This window comes from Ammospiza caudacuta, chromosome 6 (genome assembly GCF_027887145.1).
Source record: "Ammospiza caudacuta isolate bAmmCau1 chromosome 6, bAmmCau1.pri, whole genome shotgun sequence".
In the NCBI taxonomy this organism is placed as follows: domain Eukaryota; kingdom Metazoa; phylum Chordata; class Aves; order Passeriformes; family Passerellidae; genus Ammospiza; species Ammospiza caudacuta.
The window spans coordinates 34,819,058-34,846,580 of record NC_080598.1 but is presented as its reverse complement, the minus strand read 5'-3'; the positions used below and the strand labels follow the sequence as shown (position 1 = coordinate 34,846,580).

Sequence of the window (27,523 nt, the reverse complement as noted above, 5' to 3'; positions counted from 1 at the left end):
ACTTCAGACCATTTCCTTTCATACCTTTCAACCTTCATTTCAACCTTTCCCTTGTTATCTGTGAGAAGATGCTGATACCCACCAGGCTGTAATCTCCTTTCCGGTAGTTGTAGAAAGTGATAAAGTCCCTGATGTGCTACCCCCGGGCTTATCTCTAGCAAGCCTCGTTTTATCCCTTTCCCCTTCAAATCTAATTTAAGGCTCTTTTGTTGAGCCCTGCTGAAGCCTATGTGAAGATACTTTTTCTGCTTTGGGACAGGTGTGCCCCATCTGTTGTCAACAGTCTTGATGTTTTGTAAACTGATCTGTGATGAAAAACCACAAAATCCTGCTGGTAACACCAGGCTCAGAGCAGTTATTCATCTGTGTGATTTTCCTACTCCCACTTTCCCCTGCAACTGCCAGAAGAGAGAACACTACTGGTGCTCCAGATCCCTCAATGATTTACCCCAAAGCAGTGAGGTCCCTCTTGATATTCCTCAAGCTTCTTGGGACTTCGTTGCTGCCCATCTGAAAAACCAGTAATGGATGATAATTAGAGGGCTGTACCAGACTGGAAAGTTTCTTGGTTACGTCTCTAACCTGGACCCCAAGGAGGCAGCAGACATCTCTATGGCTTGGGTCCAGTCAGCATACTGATCCCTCTGTTTGTCTCAGAAGGGAATCTTGGAGGACTTTTTTGTCATAACTGAGGCAGTCATGGTGTGTCAGGTAGACTAATTCACCCTGGACTGTTCCCCAACCTGTCCATGTTGCCGTGTGCCTGACCCTCACTCCCAGAGCACATTTCTATTGTACAAGGGCACTTGGGAAGGTGAGATAGGCTGCCAAGGGATTCACCAATTGCCTTGAGCAGAGACCTGGCTCCATTCTCCTCATCTCTTAGGTCCCCCCCTGCTGCCTGGTGACAAAACAGTTACATATTCTTTGCTTCTTATGATGTGGCAGGCTGGTGAACATAATTTGGTGTGAATTTGTAAAGTGCAAAGTATGTAAGTGATTATTAAACATTTAAATTTTATGAACTTATCTGCTGCAAACATATCAAGGTTTGGCTCTCTAATTTGCTTGTGAATGTGTTGGCTGATTTTTGGTAGAGCAGGTATCAGAACTCTTAAGTGAACCTTATGAAGTAAGCAAGCACTGCTAATGTTATCTGGGACAGGAGCAGTGGGGAATACAGCAATACCGACTTTTCTACAGAAATCAACTTAATTGCAAAATTAAGTGCACTTTCCTTTGGCACCATCTAATTAATGAAAAAAAGCACAAAGCAAACGAATATGCCTTTATTATTCTTTGTAACATCATTAGGTATATACTGAGAAATATTCTTCCTAAGTTTGCAGAAATCTTTTCAGTAATTGTGCTTGCCCTCAATTATTGATGCAAGGTAATGACACCAGTGACTGACCATGTAGTTAACTCACATATTTCCACTCAGTTTGCCAGAGTGAGTGATCTGTCATGTTTTTAGGACATTTCTACTGCTTGCAGATTTGTACTCCTACTGGAGTAGCAATAATTGTAAGACTTAAACCACTATACAGGGAAAACTGCCATGCAGCTGCTGGTTGGTGATTTGAATATTTTATTTTGGAGGGTACAGTTGATGAATATGATTCATTTATGCACTTTCAATCTCCTGTTCCAGTCAATTCTTGTCTAAACCTTGAGTATTTCACTTTCTATAGCCCAGCTTTTTTAATATGTGTGAATGTTTGACATGGAATGGACGGCAGTTGAATGTACTTAAATTTTCCCATTTTATTTCTGTGCTAGCTCTCCTACTTTATTCAGTCTTCTTTTTTTCATGTATTTTGTATGAAGACTGTTAAAGTATCTGCTGTGTTTTTCAAATCCTGTTTGAAAGATTTCTGTTGTAATTTTCCTGCATCTGTTACATTTTTGCTTTTCAGCTGTAACAGATGTGGATGATTACTGACTATTAGTGAAGTTTTTTTTAAAAAAAATTTCCAAAAATAGCAGAGTTCACTTCTGCAATAAATTTCAGAAGTCATAATTCAGGATTGTAATGGACAGTTAAGGTCAAATATACATGACAGTAATTTATGGTTTTCAGAAGTTTTTGTTGAAATATGAATGTAATTCATCTTAGCAGACTTCTTTAAAAAGTTTTACTGATAGTAAAAACCCAACGAATTAACAGATGTGTGCATATACATAGCGCAGTATCAACATAATGGAGTATGGATTAAGAAATGGAAGATACAGCTGGATTTCAAAGGTATTATATCCTGATATTAAGCATATTTTAAAATAATTTGTTGGCACCATAGCTCTATAAATGATAAAGTTTCTTTAATTCTGTGGTTTAACATTGGGGAAGTAATTGTGGCTGACACTGAGTCTTGTTTGTGTATATATATATATATATATATATATATATATATACACCCACATAAAGGAATTTGCCACTGAAATGTATCAATTTTCTAGTAAATTTTAAAAACTATGCCCAGAATTCTTTTTGTCTAGGTAATATATACCACCATATATGTGATGTCACACTGTTCTAAAATTCTCTCAATAAGTATACTATCAGAGAAGTTGAATTAATAGTTTGAGGAAGAGCACTGCTTGTCAGAGTTCTTCAATGTCCTCTACACCCCTTAATATGTCTGTATATTGAGTGAATGTTCAAATATACACTATTATATCTGTATATTTGCTAGTACAGGATAACTACAGGTATTGGACTTCCTTTAGAATTCTTTCTCTGTATAATTTGTGATCTCCCATGTACACATATAAATTTGAACCGGTTTCATATCTTTCCCATCTTACCAATCCTTTTTTGCCTGGCAGCTCATCAGCTTTATGTTCACAGCCACATTTGTATCTTGTTTATAGAAGCTTTGGAGAAGAAGCTTCAACCTTAATCTAAGCCTCTCTTTTCTTGATTAAAATCTCTTTAAAACCCATCACTGTCTTCCCCAAGATATAAAATAGTTACAAAGAATCATTTAATAATTCTAGACTCTGTGATACCTTGCATTTCTGCTTCAGATCTATCTTATCTCATACTGATGTCATATCATGTTTGGGTCATTGACAAAAAAATTATTTATACGGCAACATTCCAGCTCTCATGGCTTTTTTTTCCCCCTTCCTCCTAAAATCTGGATAGGTAGCATGTAAAGACTTATTGGCTATTCACAGGCTCACTCTGGTTCTGAGACCTGATGCAAAGTCCTGAGTCTTGCAAACCCTCTGTATGTGTTTAAATGCTACTGTCTGTTTATCTGTGGTGCTGCTGCCTAGATATGACAAGCATGACTTAAATTCAGGTCACTATGACATTGAAAATCTCCTCTGAGAATAATATTTTAAAAAAATAGTATCTGTAAAGGTTTCTTCTATCTTCATGTAGAAAGCAGCTAGCCTACAACTTCATATAGTGACGGAGCAAATTCTGCTTTGTTTAATTTTTTAGGACTTTTCCAATTTGTTTTGAGTTCCTAAAATTTAAAGAAGACAATTTTTTGTCTCATTATATGGCCCTTATTTTCAAAGCTGTATGCATCCCTTTTGTCAACAGTTGATATAGACCATGTTTAAAATCCTGAATGGTATTGGGTTCTGTAAAAAAATCCATATGATTTTTGACTAAAAGTCAGCATTTCAGTTTCCTGGTAAAAACTGCTAGTCCAAAAGGGAAACTTTACATCTTTAACAAAGTGAGATATTAAATAAATGTCTGAAATATTTATAGTTGATAGTTCAGAGAGACTAGTCATATACAAAACACATGATTTAAAGAATATGCTAAAAAAGTGCATACCCATTCTCATTTTGAAATAGATATGATCTAAATGTTTGTTGCTGCTGGTATCTTTACTAATCTGGTAGTGGTCATGCACTAAGATTCCAATAGGCTGACGGCTTCTATTTGGATTCCTTCTTGCTGTCAGGTGTCAAGTTTTTTAAATTGGTTCATCTGTAATTGAGACAAGACACTGGCCATTCCATTAATATTTATGCTCATCTTTCAAACAGTAAGAATTTCTAAGCTAAACCCTAGAGATTGAGTTTATTATGCCAAAATTTCTTACATTTGTGAACTTCACTTATGAGTTAATTTCTGCAACGAAATTTATTGTAAATTTGTCAGAATGGGTGTCCTATGTTATATCTTCCCATTACTAACTGCTTCACTTGCACCAGATGTAAAAGAAATGGGCAAAACAAACAAAATATATGCAACTATGTATATACACAACAATGTAGCTTACATTCATTCCTCTGTCCAAAGGGATGCTCCTTCAAAATTAACTATAACATCTTCGTTTCCTAAGATATCTAGTGTATTTCTTCATTTGCTTATATAACCTTTACCAGAGGTTATGAATGTGAGAGTTGCAAAGCATGCCAGTTCTGACACCACAACTCATAGAATCATAGAATGGTTTGGGTCAGAAGGAACTTTAAAGATCGTCTAGTCTAGCCCCTGCCATGGGCAGAGACATTTTTCATTGGATCAGGTTGCTCAGAGACCTGTTCCGATGATGGCACATCCACAGCTTTCCTGGACAACATGTTCTGGTATCTTATCACCCACATGCTAAAATAGTTCTTTCTTGAGTCCAACCTGAATCTACACTCCTTTAGTTTAAACCTGTTGTCCCTTATCCTGTCCTTACAAGCCCTGGTAAAAAGCCTCTTTTCATCTTTCTTATAAGTCCCCTTACATATTGAAGCACTTCATTGAGATCTCCCTGAAGACTTCTCGTCTCCAGGATGAACAACCCCAGCTCTCTCAGCCTTTTTGGTGAGACCATTGTTACCACCCTCGCAGCTTCTCTTGACAAGAGAGCTGCTCCAAATCTCTGACTGTTTCACAGCCCTCCTTGGGACCTAACATGTCCATTCTTGGTCTAACATGTCCATCCAGTAATAATGTTAAGGTACTTAGTCAGGGCACACCTTTCTTGGATAATTCCACTTCCTTGATCAGCATGGTGTATATTTTCATGCTTTTAGTTAATCTGCCATTCTGTTAATTAACATGTATGCTTAATGTCACTTCCTTTCTGTCGTGGTTTAACCCCAGCCAGCAGCCAAGCCCCATGCAGTCACTTGCTCTCTCCCACACCAGTGAGATCAGGGAGAAAATCAGAAGGGTAAAAGTCAGAAAACCCCTGGATTGAGACAAAGACAGTTTAATAGGGAAAGCAAAAGCTGTGCACACCAGCAAAGCAAGACAAGGAATGAATTCAGTGCTGCCCATGGGCAGGCAGGTGTGTTCACCATCCCCAGGGAAGCAGGGCCCCATCACCTGGAATGGTGAATGGGAAGGCAAACACCATCACTCCAAATGTCTTCCCTTCTTCCTTCTTCCTCCAAATTTATATAGTGACAATGATGCTATGGTCTGGAATGTTCCTTTGGTCAGCTGGGGTCACCTGCCCTGGCTATCTCCCAAGGAGCTATGCACCTCCAGCTTCCCCACCAACATGGCCATATGAAAAGCAGAAAAAGGCTTTGGCTCTTTGCAAGCCCAGCTCAGCAACAACAAAAACATCTCTGTATTATTAATCCTGTGTTCAGCACAAATCCAAAACATGGTCCTCTATCAGCCACTGTGAAGAAAATTAATTCTATCCCTGCTGAATCCAGAACATTTTCTTAAAGAATGACAGGACTCTGCCTGATAGGACATGACATTTTGCCTGAGATTCACCTACCTGGTCTGCACAGCTAGTTTACCCCAGCTCTATTAATGAGTCTTCTCTTTCTCATGCATTACAGTTTAAAAATCAAAGGAGTAATTTTAAAAGAATATTTAGTACTCAGCTTTAATGATAGATGATAGATAAATATTTTGAATATTACACTTGGTCTTGGCATTTGGTCCCTTTGTGGTCACTCTCTCATGCTATCTCATTCCCACAAAGAACTGTATAAAGGGAAAGGTGGAGAAAGCTGTGATACAAAGGGCAGCTAACTATCTAAATTCTTCAATGGCAACCACCTGGATTTGGATTAAAAATAAAAAAGAAGTTAAATGGTCAATATTATGCTACTTGACTTTCTGAAGCATTTTTTTATTCAAAGAAGGGGTTTTTTTTGTTTTTGTTTGGGGTTTTTTGTGGAGTTTTTTTGTGTGTGTGTGTTTTATTGCTGTATATTTGCTTATTCTGCCTTGCTGATGCCTTGATATAAGATAGGGGAGTATGTTCCAAAGTTATGATTAGGCTTTTGTCCAACCACTGTTGAAGGTGTAGACTGACAACGGAAACCCCAATTCTATTTTTAAAATCTTCTGAGAACTGTCAGAAGGTGCTGTGTGAATTTCCATTAAAGAACTCTGCTGTCATCATAAGGATCCATTTGCAGTGAACAGGCTGTAGTTACTGGGAGAAATTTGTATGCTTACTGGAGGAAGACAGGCCTCAGACAGGCCCCATCCTTGGTACATTTCTACAAAGAAATAGAGGCTTTTAATTTATAAAAATATGTTAAAAACAACCAACAGCCAGTACTAGAAGTAAAAGTAAATCTCCTGAGAATCCACCTCCCCCTGACCACCACTGATTTAAGATTGCTCTGGATATTGGTTTCCTTCATTTGTTTGTGGGTTTTGTGGTGATTTACAATATGAAGTGCCCAAGCACACCTCTTTTTTAGATTTTAACACATAAGCTTACCAGAAGATTTGTTTATAGACATTTAAGCAGAGAAAAACCCAAGATGATATATTTATGTGACCTCTTCCTGTTTCAATTACATGACTGTGATGTCTGTATTTTGGGACCAAAGTATTCATGCAGTATGCATTTCTGTATGGAGGTCCTAATGAATTTTATCATATTGCAGCAGGCCTGTGTAAGCTCTTCTAATTACAGAAGTGAAAAATATAATTTGAAACTTTTATGAACTTTTCTTGGATCATAAGCTGACTCTGATTTAAACCTTGCTTTAGGTTATCCTTGGATACATCCTCTAGTAAACAATATTCCAATATAAATTTATGGAGCAAGTATGTTAGTATTTATTGAAAAATTTTATCTTTACTATTATAAGTGGACAGTGTGAGGAGAAGTGCTTTCAAGAAAGGTACAGAAGATTCATGTCTCTTTGGCAGAATGGCAAAATGTAACTGCTGTGAGACAAAATTGGTAGTTCTGTAAACAGGAAACATTTGCTTTGCTGGCATGTATGTAAGAGAAAAACCAATAAAAATGGTTTAATGACTGGAAATGTAGTTTGGGTCTTTTTTTTTTTAAAGGTAATAATTAAATTTGTCTGGATAACTTTATCTTTCTTAGCAGTTTACAGTTTTCTTTAAATTTTTTCCTATTATTATAATTTATGTGTTTTTTGATGAGCAGGCACAGGCTTTTACTTCTGCTGCCTGATAATATGATTGAAACTCTTAAACATGTAAATACTGAATAGAATATGGTAATGTGGGTACCTGTTTCACAGCCTTTTAAATTGAATAGAAGTATAAGGTTACCTATAAGAGCATTTGAATTAGGACAAAGTATGTCCAAACATAAGTTTGAAAACAATTATTTATTTTCCAGAACTTTTTAAATGTTCACACAGCTTCAACATGGATCATATACATTGCATATTGCCTCTTTGTTCTGTTTGTTTATCATTTTATAAGGAAGCATAGGATTAAAGTTCATACTGCTCATATTAATTTAAAAAGAGGGATTTGAGCTGTTGAAGAACTTGGTGACTTGTCATTGTTTTGATCTGAAGAAGAAAAAAGAATGAAAGAATACACAACAAAACTGTCCTGGAAGACACAATACACTTTATTTCCCTATGTTCCTTCTTAGTTTATGTCCAAAGAGGAGGCTCACAAGTTGTCCTCCTGTCAAAGTCTGCAGGCTGAGGGTGATGGCTCCTGCTGCTTCACATCACCATGTCTGTCTCACACCTTTCCTCGTGTGCTTGGTGAGGCTAAGCTGCCTCTAACAGCCACCCACTATTCAGGGGACCTCAGGATTCCACAGACATTGTAGTTTTGTCTGGGGACTGCTGATCAATGCTGAGCCTTCAGTAAAGACCTGCTAGGTTGCGTTTATAGTGTAACCTAGGTAAGTGTGTAAGCCTAGTAGAGTGTAGATAATTTTTGTTGGTTTCTTTGTTTCTATGTCTTTTGGGTTTGGGTCAGTTTTGAGATTTAAAAGCATTTTTGAGGTTTTATTTGGTTTCCTCTTTCTTTTTTCTCGCGACTAATCAAAAAAAGAAAGAAGTTTCTTTTTACCTTGACAAAGAGTAGGCAAAATGAAAAATCCGTCATACACTAGCTTTGTAACTGTAATAATTTTTTTTTCAAGTGAGAAATATCTTCCAACAAAAACAAAGCCCAAATATTCAAAACTTCAATTAGTCAAATATGTACTGCATAGTATTCATGAGTGTGGATGCTGAGAGAGAGAAACAGATAGTTTCCTAGGCATGGTTCTGGGAAAAGCTGTGAGAAACTCAGAGAAAAGAATAATAAACAATTATCTTAAGTTGCTGCAGCTGGTGTTTGTGAACATGTGGAATGTGTTATGGAAATATGCTTACCAAAGGGTGGTTTCTTAATTAACCACTCATGTGAAATGCATTGATTAAAATGACCAGATTAATCAGGTCCACGTGTGTCGGACTAAGATCTAAAAGAAGACGTCTCAATAAATGCAAGACCTTTTACCAGTTTGCCTTCTGATACAATTCTGTGTCATCTCTGACTCACCAGTGACACAGGAGTGTCAGTCACTGTGTAACAATGAACAATTATTTTCGTTATTTAGAGTGGAATTGCTTTAGCAAATAAATAAAGATTAATACAGTGGAGCTTTTGGAAATTTCCCCCAAGGATTTTTTTGTTGAGGGTTACAATTCAGTTACTTGGCAGAGGAAAAGTGATACAACCATGAAGCAAGACTTCTGATGTAGTTATGTACTTTGCTCTGAATCTGATGTTTGTGTACATATGTGATACACAGTTGTTCTTAATTGAAGGAAAATTACTTTATTTTTGCAGTACAGGAACCTAAACAAACTGAATTGTTCTAGCTAGATGGCAAATGAATACATTAAGTCATTTTTTTGGATCATAGCCTCAAACCCAAAACAACCCAAGATTTAATCAAAGAAGCTTTTAATTTTTATGAACTTAATTAGGAAGTGTAAATATTTAAGACTGTGTTGCCTTGGTAAATAATAAATTCAGCAGCCAGAATTTTTCCACATCCTTTATCTGAAGTAGAAGAGCAGCAGCAGAAATAATATGCAATACCAGAATGGTTTTCTGTATCAATTTTATGAAATTAATTTTTCACAGTATAAAAGGGAGAAAAAATACGCATTTGCCAATTGTTGCAGTAACAATAACTGAAGCAATAAATCCCAAAAATAGTGCATGAGTTTATAGGTTTGAAAAGTTTTGTTCTTTTCAAATGTGGAAGTAGTGAAATCCTTTAATGTGGTGTTTTATGAAGCTTCTGTTTTAGGATTAGTGGAATAATTGACTATATCTACTAAGAAGCTGGAAACTAGTTAATTATGGACACTTTTTTAATGGATCATTTAAATGGATTTATACAACAGAAGCACATAGTTAACTCACTTTATACTAGTATTTAAGAAGTCTTGGTATGCTTCATCAGCTTGCTAATTTGAGTCACCTTTCTTCAATTACCTTTTTTAATGAGTAAAACAAGGTATGGGATGTGCCAGATGTTTCATATACATCATCAGCCTTATATCAGGGGTAAAATTTGACTCTAGCACAGAGACTGGTCGCTCTACCAAAAAAAAAAAAAAAAAAATAGATCAAGTGAAAAAGCACTTTGACTTACTTACTTCTATATTTTCACCATTTTCTGTTGATTTAGACTTGCTTCCCACAAAGCACTGTCTAGACATTCAATGTCTAAGCTACAGCTTTTCTTAAAGGTGCTGTATTTCCTATGATGTAGGTGGATATTGAATATATAATCCTCCCTTGTTTTGTAAAAACTGGCTATGATGCATTATTTTTTTTGAGAGTAAGACTTAAACTGTTTGTGTAATTATTATGGACATAAATAATACGATTAAAAATAATTATTTCCTCCATCTATGTGAAATATGTATATGAATATGTATATGCTGAGAATGATGTCATATGGTCTGGAATGCCCCTTTGGTCAGTTGGGGTCACCTGCCCTGGCTGTGTCACCTCCCAACCTCCCCCACCTCCCCAAATTCCCCAAATTCCTTGCCACTGTGGCCTTGGAAAAAGCAGAAAAGGCCTTGGCTCTGTGCAAGCCCTGCTCAGCAATAACAAGGAACTGGTGGGCGCAAACAAATTTACCAAATCCATCTTTGGACAGAAGATTATTAACTCTGCATGTAGTTCCTTATTTTGTGAAGAAAAAAGTAGATTGCTGTAGATTGCAATTTCCGGTGAACTTCACTTGTTTTCCAAGATTATTCCAGAAAACTCTAAAGAAATGCAGTCCTATAGAAGAATCATTTTGTAGCCAGTGTTCAAATGTTTATTTTCATTCTGTGCTTTGTGATAGAGGGAGAGATGTGAGTAGAATGTTGTCTATGAAAAGGTGAAGGTCGCTGTGGATTTTTACTTAGTTTATTTTTTTGCAGCACTGATCTATAATCAGCAAGTGTCTCATTAATCAGGCCTGTATAGAGCATCAGCTCCATCTGCCTGCTTGTTTTACCATGTTTTATAGATATATGTTGGCTTTTTGTAAAGTAATAAATATTTCTTGAATGAAAGGATGTATTATCATAATGGTTTTACATGGTTTTACAGAAGAATGTACTTTTAAACAATTCTGTATCACTTTGCATTTAAGTTAGTTAATCCTGTGAAAGTACCTACCTGAATGTTTATCATAGCTGTAAGTTATAGGCCAAATATGTAATTTTTTTGAGAAAACTCTTTCTTCTTCTAGTATAATGACAAAATTGATTATCTAGAACTGATTAATTTTAAATGCCATGTCAATTTTATTTTATCAGTTTATTTTTAGCACTGAATATTATATGGATTAGGTATATGTTGACTCAGTAGGTAATAAACTAAATGTATGGTATAATTTTCCAGCAATATTTGCTTCTATATATTTACCCTATTCATGGTTCAGTGCTTGATAATATAAAATATTTTGAATTGTGTCTATTTTTGAATACAGCCCCTATTCAGATTTATGTGTACTATATAAATCACTACAACTCTAAATTATGGAATATATATACAACACAAATGAAGAAGGAGTTTCACTAATTGTTGGAATTTTCTTATTCTCAAATTCAGTGCTGAAAAACTAGTGAACAGAGCTGTAGCAAGGTCATGTCAACAATAAATTAATTCACCTTGATCACTGAATTCATCTGCAGCAAGTCAAGTAATTGAGTCATAAAAATCAATTTTTCTTATGTTTTGTCTTATTATTTTATCACAGAAAGCTCAGTTTAAGTTCACCATCACTTTATATTATAAAATCTGAGGATGAAAACAGCCTGAACATCAAGACAAAATAGTGTTTGGTAATGAACTACTGGACTGTGGTCCTTTAAAAATTAATTTTTAAAGTTATATAGTATACTGCTTAATTCTGTATTGCTGAAGACTAGGAATAAAGTTTTCTGTTTAAAAAAATTAATGTATTCACAAAAGACATACTTTTGTGTAGAGTCAATTTCTAATTTTTGTAACTTATTCTTACAATTAGGATATATTGAATTTGTAACTATTTTAGAAATACCTTTGTTTCTCAGTTTATATTGACATTACTATATAGTCAAATTTGAAATACAGCTTCAGCTCTAGCTGAAGCAAGTAGAAATTTACTTTTGCAGTGCACAAAATTATGTGGTTACCTATTTTCAAAAAGAACCCCAAATCCCCCAAACTGTCTTTTTCCTTTTTCCAAAAGATATGCCCGTGAATACATGAATGGATTAGCTACATGACACTAGGTAAATTCTGCAGTATTTCAGACCATGTGGAAAATATTTTAGCAATTTTAACATGTTTTAATGCATAAACCTTCTTTGATTTGGGATGGAGTTACTTTGTGACTGTCCTTTTGCTAAAGGGCTGAGAGATGAATCTTAACCAGATTAAAGATTTCTGAACTGAAGGGGAGAACTTCCACTTCCTCTTCATTCAGAATAAAAAAGTTAAGAATTGCTATGCATCTGTGTTTGTGAATAGATGGAATGATGGTAATAGAGAATGTATCTCGTGGTTAGCTTGATGATGCCACTGGTGGGAACCAGTTATTACTAAATGATGCTTTGAATGTGTGGACTTTTTGAGGAAGAATAGCAAAAGCAGTTTCTTGTGCAAATGCCCATCTGTAGTGGACCATTGTTTATGGATGTCCTTTCCTCCCTGTGATTGTGTGAACTCTAAGCCTGTTTTATTAAAAATCAACCAAAAAACCACCCAACCAAAGCAAACAAGCAAACAAACCAAACAACAAAACCCCCACAAAAATCCCCCACAAAAACCCCAAACCCCACCTCCCAAAATAAATTAACTAGAAAATGGAAATGTCAGAGCTGCTAGATGAAAAAAAATTGCACTTTAAACACTTACTGAATCAAAATAATTTAAATTTGTTGAATTACTTGTTCAAAAACTAGGCACTGAGAACAAGGTACTGTTGAGACATGGTCTGTGTTTTCATGATAGCCTAGCAACTCCATAAAACTCATTTCTATTAGCATCTTCAGGCCAGAAAAGCAATTACAGGCCTCAGCCAGAATGATGGTTTTTTTCAGTGAGAATATGTTAATACTGAATCATCTTAACAGAGAATAATTGTCTCATTTGCAGATTGTATTGGCTTTGCTAATTCTTTATGCTCAGTCATGAATGACTACTTTTTAAAGCTTTTCTGCAAAACATTCTGAAATACCATATAATATAATATTCTTGCCACTTTAAAAAACGATTGAAGTTTTTTATCCTACATAGCAAATACCCAGCTTGTTAAGTGTTGTAGCACAAAGGAAAGGGCACATTGGCCATTTAGGGGAATAACATAAAACATCAGTGTTGAATGCTGCATAAACTTCTTAAGACATTCAGTGCTTTTATTTTGAGATTACTGCACTTAATGATTGATAAAGTTTTTCTAATGCCATTGTAAATTCTAAGTGCTTATTTTTCTGAATTCTAGAACATGAAAATACTAATTTTATTATATTAGGAACTCTTGCCATTTTATGCATGTGGATTTAAAAATAAAATAGTTAATTTATTTGATTAATTCTCATTTTAAGTAAGTTTTACACATGTTCATAAAATCATACAACAGTTTGGATTGGAAGAGATGTTCAAGATCATCCAGTTCCATTGCAGTGCATGGGTGGGGAAACCTTCCATTAGACCAGATTAATCAGAGCCCCGTCCAACCTGGCTTTCAACACATCCAGGGATGGGGCATCCACAATTTCTCTGGGCAACCTGTGCCTGTGTGTATCTACTGTAAGCCTTCATTCTTTCAGTTTGAAGCTGTTACCCCTTGTCCTTTAAAAGATAGGATGTGCCCCTGTAAAAAATCCGAAGACATAATTTTATTTTTTAGGGAACTATGAATTACAATATTGGCTACTAATGTACACCTCTGTGGAATGAATGATGAATACTTTAGTGTAGTAGGGAAAATAAATACAATTTCATTTATATAGAAGTAATTTAATGTAATGATAAGTGTGTGCTAAGTAGCAAATCTCAATTTTTTTCTAAATGTTGGTATTCATAAATTCATATTTTAGTATTTTAATATTTTTGCCTCTAAAATATGTATTTTCAAATCTTGATACAGGAACTAGATGATGAAAAATGTTTTAAACGTTATTTTTGTCTTACATAGAAATAGAAGCAGAAGCAACAGGAGGAAAGATAATTTTTTAGCATCAATTAATTCTAACAGAATTAGAATTGTTTGCAAATATGTTTCAAATTCTTTTTTCTGTACTGTTGAAACCAGTACTGATTGTCATGCAAAGCTAGATAAGAAAAATACTGTCTATAACTGCTGATTTATCTGAAATGTAATAATTGCCTATTTCAGTAAGAAGTGGTAAGCAGGCAGTGAAGGGTCACCTAAAAAAAAGCCCTGTAACTTGCACTCACCTGTGAAATCACACAAGTGAAAAACTTTTGATTGATGCTTTTGATTTCCCTCTTTAAAGGGAAAGTGTGTCACTTAGTTCCTTTAGTGAAAATTGCTTTCCTTGTGCCAGCTTTAATTTCAAGTGCCCAGAGCCGTGGCAGTGCCATAGCAGTGCAGTTGCATAAGGGCAGTGTAAATAGCAGCGCTGCTTTTAGAACATAATTGTCCAACTGATCCCAGTGCTCAGCACAGGCGGCTGTTGTGTATCTGCTTTGATAATAATAAGTGACACCAGTAGGACTTTGTAGCTGGAGGGGACAGTGACATATCATATCACTCCTGTTTTATCAGCTTCTGCCCCCTTAAAAACTTGTCAGGCAGTGTCTTTTGGCAAACAGTGACATACATGCCTGTAACAAAAATAAGTGCTTCTACATGCTACTCTCTCAGAGGTTTTTTCTTAGTGGACAAGTTTTGGAAAATAAAATTATTTTTAATTCTGTATATAGCTTTGACACAGTCAAACACTAAAATTAATCTCTTTTGGCTTGCTTATATCAGCTTTAGTGTCCATATTAAGAGGTGAAAAAGGGTTTGGCACTTTATGTGTTCGGCATTGTATTATGCAGTGATTTGTAAAAGTGCTTTTCTAGAACGTTCTTACTCTTGGGATATGTCTTTTGAGGACCAAGCTCTTATGACTGAACTTTCACCTGAAAAATGCTTCTTGGATCTTTGGTTGTACACAGAGATTTCTATATTACACGAAAACTTAAAAGTTAATATTCTGCATTCTGAGGAATAGTGTTGATAGTTTACTGTGCTAACAAATACCACTGTTGTTTGCAAAATTGCAGTAAAGGTTTTTTACTGTAAGCATTAAAATATTTAGCTGAGTAACAGCGTGCCTACAGTTTGTTTTATATTGGTAAAGAAACAAAAGAAGACAACAGTTGTAAAAGCCTTGGAGACAGTGTGCAGTCTTCGTCACTTTGATAAAGTCTGGAATGTAAATCTCTATAGAAATCTTTACATGTTTGTAGATCTGTCATAGATATACATCAAAAGAATCTCTGCATACGTACATTATATGATTTAGAAGTATATTGCATTAATTTTCAACAGATGTTGCAGGATTTCTTAACAGTATAGTGTGCATATAACATCAAAATAATTTTTCTTGTTCTTTGTGTTGTGACAGGATGATGAAGTAGTACTTCAGTGTGTTGCCAGCATTCACAAAGAACAAAGGAAGTTTTGCTTGGCAGCTGAGGGACTTGGGAATCGCCTGTGCTTTTTGGAGCCAACATCAGAAGCTAAAGTAAGAAGCTGATACTCTCAACTGGTGTAACTGATCAGTGAATGTTAACCTACTTACTCACAAGCACATTTAATTATGGTTTCTTAAATATGATGCTAGAGGGACCTTATGTATCCTTTTCTTCCTGACTGCATCTTAGAATTGTTTGCAAAAATTTCCCAGAGATTCCAAATAAATTTTTAGGCACACCTGATAAGAGTAGCTTTAAGTAAGAGTGAAATTCTTTAACTAAGAAACTTCCTATAACTAAAACACTACCTATTTTCAAGATTAGGTGTCCAGACTGTTATTAATATTTAAGTTCACTGACTCCCATATTTCTGTTACTGCTGTCAGTTCAATACACTGGATTGATAATTTTAGAAGCATTGTCATCTGTCAGTTACTGGTGTTAAGTGTTACTCCTGACTTCATTATCAATCAGGATGTTGAATGTACAGGGACAAGAATGATTAAGTAAAAGAAAATTTTAGAAGATTAAAAATGGAAAATTGAAAAAAGAAGCCAGAGAAATGTGAAGGAAACAAAAACCAAACCAAATTCCTTCAGGGTAATTGTCAGAGCTGGAGAGGGGAAAGGAGAGAAGGGATGAAACTGTGAACCTCTACTAAAGCATAATGTTAGGAATAAACCAAACAGAGGAAGACCTCCTCTTTCTCTTTGGTTCTCTCTGCATCTTTTTCCTTAATTGTTTTTATTTCTTCACTTTTCATCACCTTAAAATGCAGCATTATCAGGACTTTTATTCTCTCTTGTCAGTCTGATTTTTAAAAAAAGTGCATATCCACTTTAAAGCTCATCCTCAGCCATGATCTTTATCATGAACCACAGAGCACAGAGCTGTTAAGGTTGGGAAGAGTCTCTAAAGGTCACCCAAGTGCAAAATCCACTTAGAATAGCTTCAGACAGAACAGATTGCTGAGGACTCTCAGATCAGAGTTTGAGTGTCTCCAAGGGTGGAGACTTTACAGCCTCTCTGGGCAACCTGTTTTACTGTTTACCATGCTCACAGTAAGAGTAGGGCAGTTTTGTCATATTTTAAAAGTATTTCTTGTATTTCACTTTGTATCAATTTACTCTTGTCCTTTTACTGGGTTCTGCTGTGTAGTCTCTGGATGTCTTTGTGCTTTCTGCCATATATTTTTGTACATTGTTGGTTCCCCTTGAGACCTTTTTCTCTTGAACATATCTTTCTTTGGACATATCAGTGCCAAGAAATTGGAAAAAAAAAATCTGTTGTGAAGTTTCATGTTTCATAAACAGCAGACATATTGATTCAGAAATTAGGATTTCCTTAAAGAGTTCATATTATTATGTCATTAAATTCTGAATCTCAGCCATCTAGTTACTACTGTAAATATCTTCTATCAACCTCATACATGGTATAAGATCTTATACTTTCTCTTCTGTTTTGTCAGTGACATAACAGAACAAATACAATGTCCATGGTGTCATTTTAAAAGGCAGGAAAACAATAATATATAGGGGGAAAGTTTTTGCATTTGAACTTGAAGAAGCTTCATTTTACTGTAAGGAATACAGCTCAAGGAAAGTAAAATGGCTGTGTTGTCAATTCATTAAGAATGGATTTATATTGCTTTCATACAGGAGAGTAGCATCTACCTCAAATGCAGATGAATAGGCATTAAGCATAGATCCAAAAATTAAAATAAACACGTTCCAACACACTTTTCATTGTGTTTCACCTGTTCTGCTGATCTGTTCTTGCACTGTTTAATTTATTTTTACAGTATGTCCCTCCAGACCTTTGTGTCTGTAATTTCGTCCTTGAACAATCACTGTCTGTCCGAGCCCTTCAGGAAATGCTGGCCAGCACAGGGGAAAATGCTAGTGAAGGGGTAAGTAAATTGATCTCAAAGAACATTAAATCTAAGTACAGATTTTCCTCATTTCTTTTCTTGTCCAGGATTTTCTAGAAGAGGTTCCTGATGTCATAGTATTCTTGGGACATTATTGCTCCAGTTGTGTAATCACTTTAGTTTCTCTTTGGCAGTGAGGAGCTGGTGCAACTTTTTTGACAATTGTGATCTACAAATCCAGAAACAGCATCAATTTGGTTGTTTTGACCCTAATTTTCCAATTTCAGCTCAATCAAATTGAATTGAACTTTCATTCTGTTACAAACAGAGCATGATAAAACTGTCTTTACTTATTTTATCACCTAATGGCTTATTCTGTGCTTCAGATCTTTAACTGGGACATATCATTGCACAGATGTAAAAGATGGAGTTATATCACCTTTGAACTTGCATTGTCAACCTTTGCATACATGGTTTTCAGACTTCATTAATGCAGATCTTTTGTTTTTCACTGCATAGAAAAGTCGTATTCTTTATTTTTGAAATTACATTGCATTCTATAAAATAAGTCTTGATGAAAATAAAAACATATGCTTAGGAAATCAAAAGAACAATTTAAAAATTTCTAGAATTTTAAAGAAATTACATAATTTTTAATATTTCAAAATATTCACCCCAAACTGCAGCTGAAAGATTTAATCTGAGGTTAATAATGATATACGAATATTTAATTTGGAATTGGAAGTAGAAGACATATCATCTCTGATAAAAATGATCACTGTTGCTTAAGGAACAGAAGGCAATAAAAAAGAATGTAATCTGTTGTACTGCATTTATTTTGAAACTATCTTGTCCTTCATTTATTTTAAATTTAGGTACAACCCATTGAGGAAACTGTAATAGGAACACAGCAGTTCATACTAAAAGCAAGACTGAAATAAAAAATTATTTGCTTTTCAGACTAAATTTAGTTTGAACCAGAGTTCTGCTGCTAGTTTCAGATTTTTCTAGAGAAAGACTGTAGATTATTCAATTTGGAGGCATTGTTGTGTTGGTTTGGTTGTGTTGTTTTCTTCTTTTGTTTTTTATTTTTATAAGTCAAACTTGCAAGTGATTAATTTAAAAACTTTCACTAATAAAATAGCAGAAGGGTTTCATTGCTTGTTCTCAGTATTCATGTACTTGTTGCAAACTGAATACATGTAATTTTCTTTTGACAACCTGTTTGTAATTACAATTGACTTTTTTGCGAACTATTTCCTTTTTAATTTAAATAAAAGTTTTAATGTATAAAAGAGGTGTTATAGTCACTGCTGCATACTTTTCCAGTTTTCTTCACCAAACAGTTACAAGTTTCTGCAGGATTAAAAGAAGTTTATATGAATGGCATGTTTTGAATAAGCTTGACAGTAGTTTAACTTATGTATTGTTCACAGCATGTAAAACCATTTGCCTACACATGTATAACCATTATTTGAGCTCTTGGAATATCCTTTAATTATCTTTGTCTCTTTCAAATGAATCCAAGGATGAGAACTGGCCTTAAATGCCATCCAAAAGGAGCATAAAAGAAATTTGTTCTAAAGGAAGCAAAGGGAAAAATCCAGTTTTGCTTCTCCCTGTCTTGTCATAGTTTTACATATTCAAAATTAATAACGGTACTTGGTTGAAACTGTGGTTGCAGTTGCTTTAATGAATCTGAATTATGTTAAAGATTAATATTAGCAAGTAGATATTCTCAGTATATGCTTAAACTATTTTGGGCAGTAAGCGTGTTATTTTCTCTTTCAGATTTCAGTTTCTGTATATATATATGTATTTATGTTGTTATTTTTTTTTAATGCCTGCATGAAGTTTATAAGAAAGGTAAGCGGTATCTTATTTAACTTAAAATATGTTTTTGGAAATGCTGTGTTTTACCAAATCATAATAAAAATCAGGTAACAATAAAAGTTCTTTGTCAAAAACCAATATTTTTTTCCTTTGGCAGATATTTGGCTATTGTTGTATCGACTTCATTATTATTATTTTTTCCCCAGTGTGTTCATTTCATAATTTGTTGGAATATTTGCACTCCTTCCTTGAACTGCCACAGCTCTTCATGTTGTTGTGTAGTTCTGATCATGGTGCACTCAGAGCAGTGGTGTTCTGACCTTCTCCATCCTGTTCTGCAGGCAGCCCAAGGGGGTGGCCACCGGACCCTGCTGTACGGCCACGCCATACTGCTTCGACATTCCTTCAGCGAAATGGTAAGTGAGTAGCATGAGTAGCATGAATGAGAAATGTCTTTTCACCAAAATAAAAAACCTAAAAATTTGGAATGATGCTCTTTCCAAGCTATCTTCTGTGCTAGATGAGAAAGAAGTTAATAACTTGTGGTGTCTCAACCCAATAGAATTGTTTAAATTCATATTCTTGATTTAACTCAGAATTGTAGTTGAAAAGCTCCTAAAATCTATCATTTCTGCGTCTTTAAGGAATCTTTAACTTCCATTAGCAAGAACTTCTACAGCAAATTAATTTGTTCTGATATATGTTATTTTCTCCCCCATCATATTTTACAAGATAAGATATTCCATTTGGCATCCCGTATTTTCCATGGATTATGTCCACGAAGATGTTGTCTTCAGGCTGCCTTGTATAAATTTCATCATACTATATTCTACAACTGAAAAATTTCAGCTGTTTTGTATCTTTGACCTACTAGGACCCATGTAAATACACCTAATACAAGGCAGAAGAAATGAGAAGTCAGGAAAACACTTTCCCTCCTTTTTCCTGTACTAGAAAACGCCACATTAATCTTGAAATGCTACATTAATCTTCTATGTTGCTTATGTTTATGAACCTTGAAAATTGTAGTTGCCTTGATATACCAGAGCTGCAAGTATAATTATTACCTTTTGGTATGTTTTTAATGTTTTCATGAATCAAACTTATTATGATAGGGTTGTAATTAGATGTTTGCCTGTTCCTATCTGATGAGCTGTATGAAACTTCAGAAGGTAGAAGCTAAATTGCACAGCTGAAGTGGAAATGTGCTGCAGTGGAAAAGGATTTTGATGTTTAAAGTTCAGGAAGAGCTTCTGTTTGAATAACAACATCATCTTTAACTCATTAAAAAATTAAATATGATAGTAAGACGAAGTAATGTGAATGTATTAATTTGGCATGTATGTTAATGGATACTGTTGGGATTTTGTTTACAATAATATCACTGTTTTGCAGTATTTGACATGTTTAACATCATCAAGATCCCAGACAGATAAACTTGCATTTGATGTGGGATTACGAGAAAATGCAGCAGGTATGGCAAGTTATTTTTGAAGGAGACTGAGTTACCCATTTCTGGTTTTAGAAGAGACATTGTGTTTAATGCAACTGTAAGCTTATGAATGGGATCTTTCTGTGTTCATCAGAAAAAAGGTGACTGAAAGAAATGACTGTTAGTATTAATGTGAGAGAGTCTTGCAATTAAACTGACTTAACACAGCTGCAATTAAATGCATTATAATGGTCAAAGTAAAATATTTCTGTTGAATAAAACAAATTTGATGCTTTTGTTTAGGTTTTTTTTTTTTGTTTTCACACTTAGAGTACAGAAAAGCCATATACTGGTGTATTCACAATATACATTGTAACCAGGTAAGAAAAGAAATTCGCAACTTGTAGTGCAGGAAACCAGAAAATATGTAGTGAACACACTGCTAAAAGAGCTGGATAGAAATACATTTGTAATATGGACAAACCAATAATGGGACAAAGTGAAGGAGATACAACACAAACAGGACATTATGATAAAGATTTAAAATCTAATTAGTGTATTTCTGGGAGTACTGCCATTACCATTACTGCTGATGGAAATATAGTGGAAAAAAAATTGTGCTTCCATGAAAGTACATAAAAATTATGAGTTGCCACTGGAGCTATACTAAATAAATTTAAAGGTAACTTAGCCACAAAGAGCCAGAAATAGACTTTAATGCTGCTGTGTATGTAGTGCTCATGGTTACTGAAAGTTATGAGTACTCCTCAGAAAGTAACAGGTGACTCTGTAATAATCAGGCCCATTCATGTGTCTTGAAGGGAAAATCTAAGTATCTGTATACACACTTCATTCATGTAAAGCTCAAATAATGAAATGCTGTTTGTGTTAATATAAATCTGGGTTTTCTATTGTTTTTTCATTCTTTTGAAAATTAAAATCAAATAGACTAATTGATGATGGAGAGGCACTGGCAGTGTAGGTGTTAAAACCTTTGTACATCATAATCTTCGAACCTGTTCAGGTGACTCTCTACAAAATTTGTCTTTTGAATGAGTGAGGTTTGTCTTTCAGTTGTTTATAGCCATACAGAAGGTTGCTTTAGACAGATAGTAGCAGCCTGCTACTTGGCTGTCTTTGATTGTTGCCTTAGATGGAGAAAATTTTCTTTAGGAATATTGAGAAAAGGAATGTATGTGATAAAAGGAATATGTGTGTTTAATCGCTACTAAAATAGTTTCAGTGAAATCTGTTTTTAAAATTTTATAACTTTTTTTTAGAATTATTGTACATATATCTGGTTCTATCTATGAGGTTTTATAACAAGTATATGTAGTTGTTTAATTGATATTTGCTTAACTGTACATACACAAGAAAACCCATGTACACATAAGTAAGATTAACAAAAGCTTAATTGTGTTTCTGCACAGAGGGCTTGTCTGGAAAGCTCATAAACTGAGTACTATAATATGATTTTCCCTTGCTCTACTCCCTCACCTATGAAACTGCTAATGAATCAGTTTCTGCTACAGGAAGTCTTCTTCATGTAGCAGAGGGAAAAGCCATTGGCTGTAAAAAATTATTCCCTTTGAAGATTTTGCATTTTACGTCTGTATGGATGTAACTTCTATTTATTGTCTTCACTATAATTAGTTTGATAACCTTCAGGTTTTGTTTTAAGGAGGTTTTACATGCAATATCCTAATCAATCAAACAAATTTTTCTACTTTGATTCTACCAAATTGCCCTTTATTTTTTTCCCACTTCTTTTTTTTTTTTTCCCCCACTTTGTCTGGTAAGAAAGTTTTATTCAACTTGTTTTCTTCAAGGTCTTATCTTTCACACTCTGAAGAGTGTGAAATTGTGAAATGAACTAGGTAATCTTCTCAGAATGTGTGTGTGTGTGTGTGTGTGTGTATGTGTGTGTAACCTGGATCTTACGTTTCATATGTAGGAAACGTTCTATGGTTGGCTTGGCTATTTTGTATGGTCTGTAGGGCTAATGGAACTGCTTCTAGGTTTGTTATGCTATGTGATACAGAAGGTTAGGAATGAAATATGACAATTAAACAAAAGAAGTTACAAAAAGTGATAAATAAGACCAAGGTAGGTGTCAGCAATTTCCTGGTAAGGACAGTCTCCAAGGGAGAGCAGTTCTGAGTAGTGTTTTGTAAACAATCCCTTTAGAAGTACTTGAAAAGGGAAATATCATATATGGAAAAGATTATATGACAAAATTTTCAAGCAAAAAGAAAACACCAAAAATTATTGAAAATAGAAACGATGTTGTTTTATAAGGTGAATGTCTTATAAGGCAATTTTTATAATTATATTTTAGTGATGTATAAAGATATACTTAGATTTCTTGGGAGTTGTCTGTTTTGGAGACCCTTGATTAGTGCCTCTGTCATTTAGGTGAGGCATGCTGGTGGACAATACACCCTGCTTCTAAGCAAAGGTCAGAAGGCGAAAAAGTTCGAATAGGTGATGACCTTATCCTGGTCAGTGTGTCCTCTGAGAGATACCTGGTGAGTGTGTTTCTTTAGATAGTGGTCAAATAGTGGGAAAATACAAAGTTCTGTGGGGATATAAGGAGATTGGTTGGAATTCTTATGAATTATTTTTGTCTAATCTATGGAGTAATGTCTCATTGTAATGCATTTTTATTTTTCCACACTGAAAGGGGGCTGTGTGTGTGTGAAGCAAGACTGCTTCCATGCTTTTTCCCCAAATTTTAGAATAATACTAATTTTAGAAGAAATTTGTATATTTCATTTATGATACATTCTCTTCTGTTTATAAATTAACATACTAAAAATTCTAAGTGCATAATTTTCATTGTTTCCTGTTACCATTGTCTTGTTTCAGCATCTCTCCGTGTCAAATGGAAATATTCAGGTGGATGCCTCCTTTATGCAGACACTATGGAATGTACATCCTATATGTTCAGGAAGCAGTATTACAGAAGGTTTGCCATTTTATTTAGACATGTATATAAATTAGACTAATTTGTATGCTTTTGATAAAGAGGAAAGTTAAAAAAACAAATTCCCCTCAGAATGTCAACCAAACAGTTTAAAGAAAATAAAGAAAAGCTAAATGAGTGCTGTAAGTTTAGAGTAACAAACCTTTAAAAGCTGCATGATCAATGAAGGCTTAGTTTAATTTGGGGGAGTAGGAGCTGCAGAATAACTAAAGCCAGAAAACTTAGGTTTTTGCATACAGTTTTCCTAAATACTGTTCTCCCACTACAGACAAAACAGAAGAGACATGAAGGTACAGGCAAAATGAAAAGCAGTTTTCTCAAAGTTCCTATTTCAGTCTCTTAGTTCTGCTTTTTACAGACATTTCCCTAACATCCCAACATTCAGACATGCATCCTTACTGTATTATCTTGTTCAGCCTAAATCCTACACCACAGGGTCAGGATTTCTTTTGGGAAATTTTATGGCACTTCATGGTCATGTTTGAGTCATTGACCATGTTTGTCATGGTCACCTTATTCTGAGAAATGTCTTGTTCTCTACTGAAAGTCTGGTTCACTCAGTATCTCTCCTTATTTTGGTGCCACAGTTTGTCATTAACACTGTTGTAGCAAACACTGTGCTTCACCTTTGCCATTCTCTATTCCAAGTTTCAGCACTCAACATCCACAAACAATGTCTTGAAGTTAGGATCATTTTGCGTCACTTATCTGTAAAACTCAGCATTTTTGATATACTAGTATACAATAACATAGGACATTAACGGAGCTTTAAGGGAACTGAGAGAAATATCCCACTTCCCTTGGATCAGCTACAGTAAGTCTTGATAGAAGATGACTTACCCTGGTGCTAGGCTTAATTTAGTAGTCATTTTTTTTAATCTATGGTTGGGTTTTTCTAACCCCAAGTGGTTTAAATCAGCATATCACAGTATTTCTGTGCACTGGCCCATAAGAAACCTGTCTCAGAGTGTTAGGTTTAAATTTTAAAATCACATGGGATATGGATTTGCTTGTAATACTTTCTGATTGCTTTGGCATGCTGGAGTTTGATATTTAAAAATGGCTGTCTGGAGGCCTATCCTTGTAGGTCAGAAATAGAACAGGGATCAACCCTCAAAAAGCCTGAGTTTTTTCGGCCTTTACAGGTAAAACAAAAAGAAGCAAAGAGAAAAGCCATCCTACAGCAAAGTTTAAAACTTGTAACATATGAAAAATATGAGCTACACAGAGAGATCATGGAAGACCAGAGGTATATTTTAGATTTCTGTACCTGAAGAGATTTGCAGCTAAACTTTCTAGGAGCTTACAGAATTAGAGTAATTGAGGTTGGAAAGGATCTGGTCCAAGCCACTGTCTGGCTGATCCACTAGAACATGTTGCCTAGGAATATATTTAGACAGGTTTGGACTCTCTTCAGAGGCGAATACTTCACAACATGCCTGGGCAACCTGTGCCAGTGCTCAGGCACATTCCCAATGAAAAAGTGTTTCCCGATGTTCAGACCCTACAATGTTTCACTGTGGGCCCATTGCCTCTGGTTCCATCACTGGGCACAGCAGGAGAGACTTTGATCTCATAGTCTACATTGATAAGATCCCTCCAGAGCCTCCTTTCCCTTCCTTTCCCTTCCTTTCCCTTCCTTTCCCTTCCTTTCCCTTCCTTTCCCTTCCTTTCCCTTCCTTTCCCTTCCTTTCCCTTCCTTTCCCTTCCTTTCCCTTCCTTTCCCTTCCTTTCCCTTCCTTTCCCTTCCTTTCCCTTCCCTTCCCTTCCCTTCCCTTCCCTTCCCTTCCCTTCCCTTCCCTTCCCTTCCCTTCCCTTCCCTTCCCTTCCCTTCCCTTCCCTTCCCTTCCCTTCCCTTCCCTTCCCTTCCCTTCCCTTCCCTTCCCTTCCCTTCCCTTCCCTTCCCTTCCCTTCCCTTCCCTTCCCTTCCCTTCCCTTCCCTTCCCTTCCCTTCCCTTCCCTTCCCTTCCCGTCCCTTCAAGTGTGATACACACCAGCTCTTAATCATCTTAATGGCCTTTTGCTGTATTTGGCACTCTTATACTGAGTGGCCCAAAATTATTTGCATAATCCAAAATACTGTAATTTTAAAAAAAGTTTGGGTGAATAAGAAGAGAAGTAGATTTTTCTGTGTGTCAATCAATTTTTTCTCAACTACTTAGGCTTTGGTTTTATATACATTCTCAGAATGGTTTATGTGAGAGATGGTCATATGTCAAAAGACATAGCAGTCTAGCTCAAGAGGAATGAAGAGAGAGAGAGTGGGATTTCCTGAGTCTAAAACTGGATTAGGAAATAGACAATGCTGTTTCTGTGATATTTGTAAAGCCATCAAGAAAACATAAATAACAGGAAAGTACATTTCCCCCATTATTTCTTTGCTTTGACTTTTGTATTAATTGGCAAGATGGTAACTGTTAGTTACAGTTTTCCTCATTTACAAAATCAAATTTATGTTGAATCAGCTGCACAGTATGAAAGCTCCCCTCTACTCTTTCTCCTTAGCGTGTGCTCCTTTAAAAGGCAGTACCTTCACTTACAAGGTCAGAATGGTTTGGACTAGGATCTGATGAGTCATCCTCCTACACCTTCTTTGTCTTTTCATTTTTGATGTGAGGCAGAGTGCCTGGTTTTGACCTGTACTCTTTGTGTTAAATGGGTTGGAAAGTTAGCTTCCATTAAACTTAATCTTCAGATCTGCAAAGTGTTTTTCTGTCCTCTGTTTCCTGCTGCAGCTGTGCGCCTTTGATTTTGACAAAAATCATAAATTTCAGAAAAAAACAATGACAGTATGAAACTGCTTTGTTTTATTATTTCTTTGAAATAATTTAAACTGTATTAAGGATGAGGAAACTATGGTATTATCTATTTGGCTTTTACTTAATGCATTTAATTGTCAAAGCCATAATTGGTTTTGTTGTTTTAAAGAAGGTTTTAACTTCCTTTTCTGTCTCAGAATCCAAATTTGAGTTTTAAATGTTAAAAGTTTTTGTTTTGTTTTGTTTTAATTTTCAGAAGAATTATTTTTTTTAAGATACTAAAAGTAGTATGTTAACACGTTAATTTTTTTCTTGTTTAGATTTAGTTTTGAGTGAAAATTTGGAAAATAGATCTTATCTGGGTCTTGAATTTTTTAAACTTTTATGGGGGTGTTAATTCATTCATAGTCAATGTTTTAGCTTGTAAATGAGCTTCTTTTTCAGGATATCTTCTTGGTGGGCATGTAGTACGTTTTTTCCATGGCCATGATGAGTGCTTGACAATTCCATCTACAGACCAGAATGATTCACAGCACAAGTAAGTGATGGTGCATTTTTTTAATATTTCCTTCTTTCAGAAAAGAAACAGGATGTCAGTTGAATTTCAGGTTAGGTAGATCTAACACTCTTTACAGCAGTCTGTAATTAGGCAGTGACATTGTACAAGAAATTGAGACCTACTAAGCTGAAAATCTGTCATGAGTTCTTTCATTGTTGAAATTTAAGTAGTTGATTCTCACTGATATTTCATCCTGTTATATTGCTTGTCTCTAGTTCATACTGCTACAAGTAGAGGTAAGAAAGTGTTAGCAGGAAGATGGTAATGTGAAAAAAAAATCCATGAAAAATCTCTGTAAGTTTGGCCTCTGCAATAACTTTCATATTTTATATATAATTTGCACCTTTTTTTGCAAATTCTAAGCTTTCTCTTTTTTGATTAACATATTAAAAAATTACATCATACTAGCTAGACTAAACTACTTTTTTATTGAACTTCTATTTACGGATATCATCTATTATGTTGATTTATTATTTGAATTCTTCTGTATTTTAAAAATTTTTCGTTAATCAGAAGCAAAGCAAACTAGTAATTTTGCTGCGCAAACCTGCTAGCTTTAAAATAATCTTAAAGAAATAAGATCTTTCTACCTATTGTGGCAAATAAGTTATGCTTTAGGTAATGTGATACCACAAGTAACATTGAACTATGTCAGGTAAACTTGTCAGCTCTAAATTTGCCATGTTTACATTTCTGAGGAGT

General features: G+C 35.1%; 1 protein-coding gene across 1 annotated transcript in view; it reads left to right on the top strand.

Moving 5' to 3' along the window:
- Positions 1-14,517: 14,517 nt before the first annotated feature.
- Positions 14,518-27,523, top strand: part of RYR3 (ryanodine receptor 3) — a 149,606-nt gene continuing 136,600 nt past the window's right edge. Inside the window, exons 1-9 of the mRNA XM_058807672.1 lie at positions 14,518-14,523; positions 15,313-15,432; positions 17,184-17,291; positions 19,107-19,118; positions 19,427-19,501; positions 20,481-20,559; positions 22,933-23,045; positions 23,386-23,485; positions 26,707-26,800. Coding sequence (XP_058663655.1) covers positions 14,518-14,523; positions 15,313-15,432; positions 17,184-17,291; positions 19,107-19,118; positions 19,427-19,501; positions 20,481-20,559; positions 22,933-23,045; positions 23,386-23,485; positions 26,707-26,800 — 707 coding nt within the window. The remainder of the gene's footprint in view (positions 14,524-15,312; positions 15,433-17,183; positions 17,292-19,106; positions 19,119-19,426; positions 19,502-20,480; positions 20,560-22,932; positions 23,046-23,385; positions 23,486-26,706; positions 26,801-27,523) is intronic.